Source organism: Haliotis rubra, unplaced genomic scaffold (genome assembly GCF_003918875.1).
Source record: "Haliotis rubra isolate DU_JTF1 unplaced genomic scaffold, ASM391887v1 Scf910, whole genome shotgun sequence".
NCBI lineage: Eukaryota > Metazoa > Mollusca > Gastropoda > Lepetellida > Haliotidae > Haliotis > Haliotis rubra.
The window spans coordinates 127,626-140,328 of NW_025767647.1; the positions used below are offsets into that span (position 1 = coordinate 127,626).

The 12,703-nt window shown below is 42.1% G+C and overlaps 2 protein-coding genes across 2 annotated transcripts; both read right to left on the reverse strand.

Moving 5' to 3' along the window:
• Positions 1-2,108: 2,108 nt before the first annotated feature.
• LOC124264162 (toll-like receptor 13) lies at positions 2,109-7,902 on the reverse strand. The gene has a single exon (XM_046698902.1). The coding sequence runs from the start codon at positions 4,878-4,880 to the stop codon at positions 2,829-2,831; it is 2,052 nt and encodes a 683-aa protein (XP_046554858.1). The 5' UTR covers positions 4,881-7,902; the 3' UTR covers positions 2,109-2,828.
• Positions 7,903-8,054: 152 nt separating this feature from the next.
• Positions 8,055-11,343, reverse strand: LOC124264167 (toll-like receptor 13). Its single transcript, XM_046698906.1, has one exon. It carries the CDS (start codon positions 10,743-10,745, stop codon positions 8,700-8,702), a length of 2,046 nt encoding a protein of 681 aa, XP_046554862.1. The 5' UTR covers positions 10,746-11,343; the 3' UTR covers positions 8,055-8,699.
• Positions 11,344-12,703: the final 1,360 nt, after the last annotated feature.

Here is a 12,703-nt window from a genome sequence, read left to right on the forward strand (position 1 = left end):
CAGTGTATGAAACCCATTTCCGGTGTTTGCTGTCGTGATATTGTTGGAATATTGCAAAAAGCGTCGTAAAATCTTTATTCACACCAGCTTTCATCCGAAGAATATGAATTGTTCTGCTGGGCCAGAATATCATTAAATTCGGTTTCCAGCTGGTCTTAAGAGGCGATCCAGCTGGTCATGTGATCAGGGTCGGTGATGGGCTGACAGCTCGTGGATGGATGGTCCGTTGCAATATTACTACTTTGTGGAAAAGGCAGGCAGGGCATGTTTACCCTTTTCGCGAACACCGAGTGTCATCATAGCATAATTCATAGAGTGTTCACACTTATTAGGCCTTTTTACCCAATGACGTCACAATGATGTACCTAATTTCTGAGGTCAATCCAGATTCGATAATCTTTTCCAGGAACTTAATATATTCACAATATTGTGGCTTCAGCAATGTTTATTTCAGAAAGAAATGGGATTGGTCAACAGGAACATAGGCTCTGTGTAAAGGCCTCTCCCTATTAAAACACAACCATAAACAAGACTGAATATTATTAAAAGTTACAAATAAAAGAAAGCACGGGATTGAAGTCATTGTTATAATTGCAATATATCAAAGTAGTCTAGCAAAATGTTTTTGTAAAGGTAATACAGTTATGTACAGATCAATCAATTTTTAATGTCATCTTGTAGATACGCATTTCTAAACAACGCCGTTAAGATATCAAATGAGTAGATGAGGCCGGAGTAAACTGTATTTTCAATGTTGTCGGGTCGAAACTCGCCAATTTTGACTACCGTCATAGACCTGGCCCCGATTTCTCGAAACAAACTTAAGTCTGAGTTTTGACTTAAGTTCGAGTTTTTACTCAAATAGAGAAAATGCATTTAACAGAATGAACTGAAATCGATATTAAACTCAAACATACTAAACAATTTGAGTTTGGTGGATGGATTACTTAAGGCGTTTGGCCTTTTTATTTTAAAAATGCAGTTGAGTTAAAAATTCAGTTATTTCAAATTGTCAAACTCAGTTTGAAATTTGAGTAAAAACTTAAGTTTGTTTCGAGAAATCGGAGCCTGGTGAACTTCTTGGTGTAGCGTTGAACAATCAATACACAAATATCTGATGGACAATACGGTCAGTGTGAGACACTACCTTAACCTTATCCTGTTCAGGCTAAAATATATTTATCATCCAAAACTGGCTCCAACAGCAGATATCGCTTGTGTGAGATCAAGCGAGATCTACAACTACTGAACTGTCATAATGATATTTCATCATCAGTTAATGACCTCACAATGCTTTAAAATCACTTAGAACACAGCTGACTATGATGTCATAAAGCCGATGACGTCAAATGCTATGGCGTCACTGAGAACACTGCTCAAGAAGTCTAAGGCAGGTGTTAGTTCAGATGAATTCATTCTTTTACTGATAACTGATGAAGAATGATTTTGGATGATAAATATAATATCACCCTCGTGTCCTCTGATATCCAATATATCAACACAGATATCAGACGACACTTGGGTGAGATTATCTATATATTAGTAAAGCTGTAAATACATAAACACATTTAATCACAGTTATTTTAATAAGCAGCTGTTATTTTAGCTGTGAGTAAGACAGGTGGTTACAATTCCCGGCCCACTGTGTTACTAATTACAACCATGGTCTGTTTTAAACATGTGCGACAGCAATGGTTCTGACTTCTGTTACCCTAGGGTTCTGTGTGAGTGCACAATATTTACAGATATGTTTTCTTTCCAAAGTTTATGTCAGTATTTACAGCAAAGCCGAACAGAAGACATCTTCAACAACCTTTATAGAATAATTCAAATTTGTGCATATGTACATATCGATAAATTGTAAATGAAACATAGCAATTTCTGTACAATATGTTTAAAACAGCAAAATTTAAATGTAACATTCAACACAAAGATACCATATCCTCTAAACAGCAAGACAATGACGTTTTGTTATTTTATGGTTTGTTGTTTTTGTTTGGGTTTTTGTTTTGTTTTATGGGTTTTGTTTGTTTGTTTGTTTTGGGGTTTTTGGGGGGGTGGTTGTTTTGTGGTTGTTTGTTTTGTTTTGTTTGTTTGGTTGGTTTTTTTTGTTTGGGGTTGGTGTTTTGGTTTTTTGTTTCTTTAGGTTGCCCTCAAGAGTATTCGAGCTAAAGTAAACTGCGTTTATTACTAACCTGCTTATAACGAACTGATGTGACGACCTATGTTTTATCCGAGCCTTTTGCTTTAAATTATAGTCTTAATGTGTGTAACGAACAATAGTTATTAAGAAGCACAATTCGTGTCACTTCGAGTTCGTTGTAGCGTAGATTACTGTACTTGACAGCGGTCTATGTCGAGTCTGACCTGGACAACCAAACCAAGCCAGTGAAGGACATCATGAGCAAAGATCTGCACAACTGGAGTACGATGACATACATCAGTCTCTGACTGATAAACACACACAGTTTTGTGAGCATAGAAGGTCGTTTTAGCCTTCTCCAAGGATGCATCTGTTACATGCCAAATGCTTCACAGAAACCTATCGGCGATTGGTACAGGAACAACTTGAATTTGTATGAAAGAGTGAATGGTATAATAGCAATAACAGCAGCCCTTCAGCAGAGATAACTTTAGGGTACATTCCATTTCTACATATTTTGGCAACCATTTGGCTACTTTTCCCGGTGATTCTTGAATGTGGATAATACCAGGACGAACATCAAGAACAGTTCCCCTTCTATCCTGTGAGTAAATCCATTATTTGATAGTTCATTATCACTGTTGAAACGTCACTATTGCCTGATTCTGGAGTTGGTCATCCGAAATTACATTGTGTTTAATTCGCCTGACTCGTATGACCTTTGTAACATCAACAGGACTTGATTCCAAAATTCAGCTTCGTTCTGACCACTCCCAGGCCAGGTTATAACGTTACATTCTTGTAGGAGACTGGAGAGAAATTCCGACATATATCTATCATCAATGTCCTCCAAAAGGACCACAACAAACGCCTCGTGGGGGTCCTCCAAGCGTTTCTGTACCAAGGACAGCTCGAACTGACATCCAGTGTCCTTACAGAAGCTGTTGGACACTACCATAAGAACCTTTCTGCATCCATTAAGATTCTTCACAATGCTGTCCATGATATGAATCTTAGGATCAAAGTCTCGTGATCGAAAACAAATTTGCAAATGACCTTTGTCCTCCAAATTGGGCAAAGCTTTAAGTCTAACCCAAACGAAGTCTTCATCCGAGTACAGAAGGTAGATGCCACGCGCCAGAAGAGGCATGGCTTCAGATGAGGAGCTATGTCTTCTCCTCTTCCAGACCAGAAAGTAGCGGATATTCCACCTCCACTTGTAGCCCAACGCAAAGCACACAATAGACATCAGCACAGCTACAACGGCACAGACCACCAGAGAGACGTACTGGCTGTCATACAGGCAAACAAATTTCGTAACAGATGGAACATCTACCAGTCTCTTCCCTTTGGTGCCTGGGGGACTAAAACAGGTATAATAGGATAAGCGACGTCTGAACAAACTCCGGGCACCGATCAGCCAATCTTTAAACCACAGTAAGTCACAGTTACAATTGAAAGAATTGTTCTCAATGTTGACATAGGTGAGACGACTCCGTATGGAGATCGGTATGAACACATAGCTGAGACTGTTGTTACTTAATGACATCTTCAGAAGGTTAACGTTGTTGATAAACACGTTGTCGCTAATGGATTTAATGTGATTATGATCTAGAAACATGCTCTCCAGTCCAGCCAGTTCTGATATGACATCCGGCACTATTTGTAAGCTGCAGTTGTTACAGTTAAGGTATTTCAATGTTTTAATTAATGGTCGCACAAGGTGCTCGAGTTTGTCTGGAGTGATATTGTTGCCGGAGAGGTCAAGGTAGTTGAGCCTGTTGCAGCCGACGAATGTCTCGTCATCGATATCAGTCTGGGCAGATGATAACTGTTTCATTACAAGCTGTTGAAGACTCGGAACTTGACGGAACGTCTCACTACCAATAATTTGAAAGGGGTTCCCTGATATTTGCAAATGGGTCAGACACATTCCGGTACACTTTGACAAACAGCCGAAACTACTCTTATTCAGATATGGAATCTGATTGTAACCAATCCGAAGGGTGGACAGGTTAGGAAAGACAGACTCATTATTGGAACAGAAATCTGGCATTAACGTGATGTTATTATGATGTATCCACAATGTAGCCAATACCTTGGAAAATACATGATTGAAAGAATCTGGGTATAGGTTAATCATGTTGTGATGTAGATTCAGGGTTGTCAATTCAGGAAACCCAGCAAAGTGGCTAAAATTGAATTTAGCCAAATTGTTTCTAGCAAGATGAATCCCTGTAATTGGGCTTCTGAGGAGACCTTCCAGTAGATTCTCCTCAAGATCCGAGTCTCTGATGCCAAGGCCATTAAGGTAGATGTGACCTAAATTAGACAACGAATGAAAAGCAACGGCCAGTGATTTCAAAATGATGGGGTTATGACCTAGGTGTAGGCTTCGTAGCTTAGTCAGTTTATTGAAAGCATGTTCAGATACATGGGATATATTGCAGTGTTGAAGATTTAGATGAAGTAGTATTAATGTTGTAAGATTATCAAAGGTATTGTCTCTGATTTGTGCAAGGAAGTTATATTGAAAGAACAAAGTTGTAATATTAAATTCGCTTCTCAATTTGGGGATATATGTCAAACGGTCGTCATTTCCGATACAATGAGCACTAGTATTATGACACCAACACAGGATTTCATAACACGGCTTTCCATAAGGGAAAGGAATCTCCTCGCAACGTATGTACAGACCGGCCAAAGAACCCACCAACATGAGTGCACGCAGTGCCATACTGACCGTGGTGCCTCTCCTTTTGCAGACAATATTGGTACAAATGATGCTTCTCTGCACAAAATCACAATCACAGAAGTGTTTCCGTGTCTTAGTTGAGTGTTGCTATGTACATGGAACTATCTCTATACCATGCTAGTTTACTGCCTGGACAAAAACTTGGGCTCCCTCAGATTGAAGACGTTGTCTTTTTTGGTAATTTTAGTTCAACAGCAGAAATATACTATGAACACTGCGCCAAACGGTATTTAAATATGCAAACCCCTGTATCTTGGATAAGATACATATCATAAAACAGAAATGATCCTTTGGGAAATCTCGCAGCTGCTGTTACTTACACAGTTGAGCTGATACCCATTACTTATTGTGAGTTACCTCCACAATTACGAAAGTGTCACCCAAAGTTTGTTACGTGTCACAAGGGTACCTCTACTGATACGTAGGTTTCACAATGGCTACGCTACCTCCAGTGACAGGTACAAACAAAGAGTCTCTAGGAAGGATTGCCGCTGCACTGCTGCTAACTCTGCAGTTATGAAGGTGTCACACTGGTTAGCTCCACCGTTACGGTGTCACACTGGTTAGCTCCACCGTTACGAAGATGTCACATCAGCTACCTGCACCGTTGCGAAGGTGTCACACTGGTTACCTCCACAGTTACGAAGGTGTCACACTGGTTAGCTCCACCGTTACGAAGATATCACATCAGCTACCTGCACCGTTGCGAAGGTGTCACACTGGTTACCTCCACAGTTACGAAGGTGTCACACTGGTTAGCTCCATAGTTACGAAGGTGTCACTCTGGTTACCTCCACAGTTACGGTGTCACTCTGGTTACCTCCACAGTTACGAAGGTGTCACACTGGTTACCTCCACCGTTACGAAGGTGTCACACTGGTTACCTCCACAGTTACGAAGGCTTCACACTGGTTACCTCCACAGTTACGAAGGCTTCACACTGGTTATCTCCACCGTTACGAAGGTGTCACACTGGTTACCTCCACAGTTACGAAGGTGTCACACTGGCTACTCCGCACTTACGAAGCTGTCACAATGGCTACCTCCACAGTTACGAAGGTGTCACACTCGTTACGTCCACAGGTACGAAGGTGTCATACTGGTTACCTCCACGGTTACGAAGGTGTCACAATGGCTACTTCCCGGTTACGAAAGTGTCACACTGGCTACCTCCACAGTTACGATGGTGTCACACTGGCTGCTCCATTGTTATGAAGGTGTCAGACTGGCTACTCAACGGTTGCGAAGGTGTCACACTGGCTACTCCACGGTTACGAAGGTGTCACACTGGTTACCTCCACAGTTACGAAGGTGTCACACTGGCTGCTCCATTGTTATGAAGGTGTCAGACTGGCTACTCAACGGTTGCGAAGGTGTCACACTGGTTACCTCCATAGTTACGAAGGTGTCACACTGGTTACCTCCACGGTTACGAAGGTGTCACACTGGCTACATCAACAGATACGAAGGTGTCACACTGGCTACTCCACAGTTACGAAGGTGTCACACTGGTTACCTCCACGGTTACGAAGGTGTCACACTGGCTACCAGAACATTCACGCAAAGTCTGAACCGGTTAACCCCCTGAAGTTTCAGTGATTTCGTACGAATCAGGAAGTGTTGTACTGATACCACAAACACAACGTAGATTACACTGAATACAACCAATCAGGCAGATTCAGCATAAGTCACCAACACTACTGCCAACAGTAAATATCACTAAGGGCAGCCATGGTAACCACAAACCTCTCACACCAACGCAACTGCCTTACAAGTTACGGTGTAGGTGCAGTATCGGTTAATTCAGCCAATTGGCTGCACTGGTTACTTGCACACTGCACACAGATCGCGCTGAATAACGCAACAGTCACTTTCCGATGTCGTTATTGTCAGGCCACTGTCTTGCACATCTCGATCCTATAACCATCGGCCCCGCACACTTCGGATTCACGCGACAAATTTTACATGGCGGGTTACAAGGAAAATGATACTTATCTTTAACGAAGTCTGACTGCCGCGATCGATAGTGTCCTTTATACAGGGAAGTATAACGCCCGCGTCTCAAAGGAAATATAAATCCTCAGTTGCTAAAATTGATTAAAAAGAATATAATGACTCGCTCATGTGTTGGCTATGCAAAAACAATAATAGCCTAAAGGAAACAATTTTAAATTCAAATCACCCGAGAAGGAAACGGAAACTAAGTTGTCGCTTCAGGCATGTTAACATTGATAACACGATCAGGATACATTAAAATCAACACCATGTTTTAAATACTGTTGCTGGGGAATTGTGGGAATGCAAACGTATCGTCGTTGTTCAGACTAAACAAGATCCCGATCCCGTGTTACGAAGCACAATCGTTCTATACCTGGTGTTGATTGTTAATAAAATGAAATACACGTTGGTTGGAATAAGTGCAATCGTTGGTTGGAGTAACTGGAATCGTTAATAAGAGAGAGTACATGTGAAGGTAAAAGACTTACAAATGCGGATTACGCGAAGGATACACTTTATAGAGGAACAACTTCGTTATTCAGGTGATGCCACATTTCGATACTGATTCTTGTATCGTTATCAAGCAGGTAAGAAACAGGTAGAAAAATAATTAACAGAAACAACAAACTTGTTCATCCATTGTTTGTACTTATCTGGCTCTCCAACTTATACAAAATGCCACCCCAGGAAGTTACACGAAATTGTTGGTAAGACGAATCGTTGGTATGAAGGCGTACAGACCTTGGTCAGACCAAGTACTGTCGACACATAAACGAAGCACAATCAGTATGAGAGATTGGGCACAGTGGAAGCACCTGCTATTGTTAGATATACGTACATTGGATAGTTGGGAGAAAACAATCGACAAGAAGACGAAGAACAATCTACATTCTCACAGAGAACTCTAGAAGAAATGATCTAGGTAAGATACACTCTTCACAAAAACAACCCGCAGAGGTGTTTTCAGCAGTTCATTTCGATATAATTTGACTGCAATCGTCATTAAGACAAGTCCTATGTTTGAATCCCGTTACTCATGTCGTGGTTGTTGTGTATTGCGCGCAAACGCATCCCAAAATGTGTTTGTAAACGTTTGTCATAAAAATGAAAACGATATAGGAAAAGTGCATGCAGAAAAGGTTTTCCACGTAGTGCACGTGCAATGTGTCGGAAACATGAGTGGAGACATCGACTATAAAAGGCCAAACCACATTCATTATTTCATTATGACATGTACGACGCAAACGAAGATACAAATTGACATGCCTGAAAGCTACAGACCGAAATATCGCCATTGGACGTTTGGAAGCAGGGGAGTCCAGTCAGTCGTTGCAAGACACTTCAACGTCCCGTTTCAATTCGACACAAGATCGTCCCAGAAGTGGAGGACCAAGAGTGGCCACTCCCGCTCAGGACCTATTCATCCGGGTGTTTTACCTACATCACCGATTTACTGAAGCAACAGACAGGACTGTACACTTGTGTTTTTGTTCCATACATGTCATTCAAAATGTCAGTTTCATGGTATTCAGATCATCTATTCCTCACATATTTTGAAAAGCAACAAAAACATTATACTGCAAGGAAACTTCTGCAAACCCCTACTTTGATGTGTCCAAATTCACCCATAGCATCCAATACGTCTGAACTATTTAACGTCAACGGGTCCTCATCCCCAAATTCAGCTTCATTCTCACACTGATTGGTCATCCTGTCAGTGAATCCACATTCTGATGAACAACCACGTTCATTACCATTGTTGAAACGTCACTATTGCCTGATTCTGCAGTTGGTCATCCGAAATTACATTGTGTTTAATTCGCCTGACTCGTATGACCTTTGTAACATCAGCAGGACTTGATTCCAAAATTCAGCTTCGTTCTGACCACTCCCAGGCCAGGTTATAACGTTACATTCTTGTAGGAGACGGGAGAGAAATTCCGACTTATATCTATCATCAATGTCCTCCAAAAGGACCACAACAAACGCCTCGTGGGGGTCCTCCAAGCGTTTCTGTACCAAGGACAGCTCGAACTGACATCCAGTGTCCTTACAGAAGCTGTTGGACACTACCATAAGAACCTTCCTGCATCCATTAAGATTCTTCACAATGCTGTCCATGATATGAATCTTAGGATCAAAGTCTCGTGGACGAAAGCAAATCCTCAAACGACCTTTGTCCTCCAAATTGGGCAAAGCTTGATGTCTAACCCAAACGAAGTCTTCATCTGAGTACAGAAGGTAGATGTCACACGCCAGAAGAGGCATGGCTTCAGATGAGGAGCTGTGTCTTCTCCTCTTCCAGACCAGAAAGTAGCGGATATTCCACCTCCACTTGTAGCCCAACGCAAAGCACACAATAGACATCAGCACAGCTACAACGGCACAGACCACCAGAGAGACGTACTGGCTGTCATACAGGCAAACAAATTTCGTAACAGATGGAACATCTACCAGTCTCTTCCCTTTGGTGTCTGGGGGACTAAAACAGGTATAATAGGATAAGCGACGTCTGAACAAACTCCGGGCAATCAGCCAATCTTTAAACCACAGTAAGTCACAGTTACAATTGAAGGGATTGTTCTCAATGTTGACATAGGTGAGACGACTCCGTATGGAGATCGGTATGAACACATAGCTGAGACTGTTGTCACTTAATGACATCTTCAGAAGTTTAACGTTCTTGATAAACGCGTTGTCGCTAATGGATTTAATGTGATTATGATCTAGAAACATGTACTCCAGTCCAGCCAGTTCTGATATGACATCCGGCACTTTTTGTAAGCTGCAGTTGCTACAGTTAAGATAGTTCAATGTTTTAATTAATGGTCGCACAAGGTGCTCGAGTTTGTCTGCAGCGATATTGTTGCTGGAGAGGTCAAGGTAGTTGAGGCTGTTGCAGCCGACGAATGTTTCGTCATCGATATCAGTCTGGGCAGATGATAACTGTTTCATTTCAAGCTCTTGAAGATTCGAAAATTGACGGAAGGTCTCACCACCAATCATTTGAAAGGGGTTCCCTGATATTTGCAAATGGGTCAGACACACTCCGGTACACTTTGACAAGCAGCCGAAACTACTCTTATTCAAATATGGAATCTGATTGTAACCAATCTCAAGGGTGTACAGGTTAGGAAAGGAAGACTCATTATTGAAACAGAAATCTGGCATTAACGTGATGTTATTATGATGTATCCACAAGGTAGCCAATGTCTTGGAACATACGTCACTGAAAGAATCTGGGTATAGGTTAATCATGTTTTTATGTAGGTCCAAGGTTGTCAGTTCAGGAAACCCAGCAAAGTGGCTAAAATTGAATTTAGTCAAATTGTTTTGTGCAAGATGGATCCCTGTTATCCTATAGTGGAGACCTTCCAGTAGATTCTCCTCAAGATCTGAATCGCTAATTCCAAGGTCGTTTAGGTAGATATAACTGACTGAGGGTGACAAAAAGTGAAAAGCTTTGGCCAGCGTTGTCAGTATGATTGGGTTATGGCTGATGTCAAGACTTAATAAGCTGTTTAACTTGGCAAAACCATGGGACGACACAGCTGTGATGTTGTTACCGACAAGATTCAAGTGTTGGATATTCATGTATGGAGCTGTAATGTTATCTAAAGTGTGGTTTGAAATACGTGTAAGATAATTGTATGAAAATATGAATACAGATATATTCTGAGCTCCTGAACAGAGAGGGACAAATGTCAGACTGGGATTCCGAGTACAATTTGCAACAATGTTCCTACACCAACAAAGCTTCTCGAAACAAGGTCTCTGATCATAGCTGAAGGCAAAGACACGAGCAATAAACCAAACAGTGAGAAGTACATGCATTGTCCTTGGCGACATATCGAAACTACTGGATATGTTGTTTGCCGCACAAGTTCCTCGGGTGTCTTTGGGACTAGATAAAAGCCTTGATACATGCAATATTCATGTTGCTAATGTCAGTGATCTCTAGTTCCTTTCAGTTGGTGATTTCTTAATATCACGTGTGTGCTTAACTAAAAGATAAAAAGGAGATCAATACCCATACTGAAAGTAGCAATACCTTTGGATCATGGATTCGTGAACTTCAGTCAAACTCATATAATGACATGTAAGTCATAGCAAAAAGGTAATTCTTTGAAAAATAAGTTTCAATTCAGAGCAGGTTTGTTGTGATGTACTGAATACTACCTGACGCCCTGAAGCTGTCGTGGATGCGAGCACTGTCCAACCGGTGTTGTATTGGATACCAACACTGTCACACTGGTGTTGTACTGGATACCAACACTGTCACACTGGTGTTGTACTGGATACCAACACTGTCACACTGGTGTTGTACTGGATACAAACACTGTCACACTGGAGTTGTACTGGATACCAACACTGTCACACTGGAGTTGTACTGGATACCAACACTGTCACACTGGAGTTGTACTGGATACAAACACTGTCACACTGGTGTTGTACTGGATACCAACACTGTCACACTGGTGTTGCACTGGATACCAACACTGTCACACTGGTGTCACACTGGTGTTGCACTGGATACCAACACTGTCACACTGGTGTTGCACTGGATACCAACACTGTCACACTGGTGTTGTACTGGATACCAACACAACTGTCACACTGGTGTTGTACTGGATACCAACACTGTCACACTGGTGTTTGATACCAACACACTGGATACCAACACTGTCACACTGGTGTTGTACTGGATACCAACACTGTCACACTGGTGTTCTGCTGGATACCAACACTGTCACATGTCACACTGGTGTTGCACTGGATACCAACACTGTCACACTGGTGTTGTACTGGATACCAACACTGTGCACTGATACCAACACTGTCACACTGGTGTTGCACTGGATACCAACACTGTCACACTGGTGTTGTACTGGATACCAACACTGTCACACTGGTGTTGTACTGGATACCAACACTGTCACACTGGTGTTGTACTGGATACCAACACTGTCACACTGGTGTTGTACTGGATACCAACACTGTCACACTGGTGTTGTACTGGATACCAACACTGTCACACTGGTGTTGTACTGGATACCAACACTGTCACACTGGTGTTGTACTGGATACCACACTGTCACACACTGGATACCACACTGTCACACTGGTGTTGTACTGGATACCAACACTGTCACACTGGTGTTGTACTGGATACCAACACTGTCACACTGGTGTTGCACTGGATACCAACACTGTCACACTGCTGTTGTACTGGATACCACCTCTGTCACACTGGTGTTGTACTGGATACCAACACTGTCACACTGGTGTGTTGTACTGGATACCAACACTGTCACACTGGTGTTGCACTGGATACCAACACTGTCACACTGGTGTTGTGGAATACCAACACTGTCACGCACTGATGTTGTCCTGGATACCAACACTGTCACACTGGTGTTGTACTGGATACCAACACTGTCACATTGGTGTTGTACTTGATACCAACACTGCCACGCGTATATTGTACTGGATACAACACTGTCACACTGGTGTTGTACTTGATACCAACGCTGTCACACTGGTGTTGTACTGGAGACCAACACTGTCACTCCGTGGATGTACTGGATACAACACTGTCACACTGCTCTTGTTTTAAATCAAAAGCCTGACACTCAGACTGGAAGCGCGATTATCCTTGTTGACTCGCTGGTTACAGCCTTTAATGTTTCCACAGGGAAGTATCATCGTGTTGTCTCGTCCTGTCAAGCTAAGCTTAACAAGGTCCGCCCCGTGCAATGCCAGAATACGACAATGCGAGCAGACCGGACATTGAACTAGAAATAGCG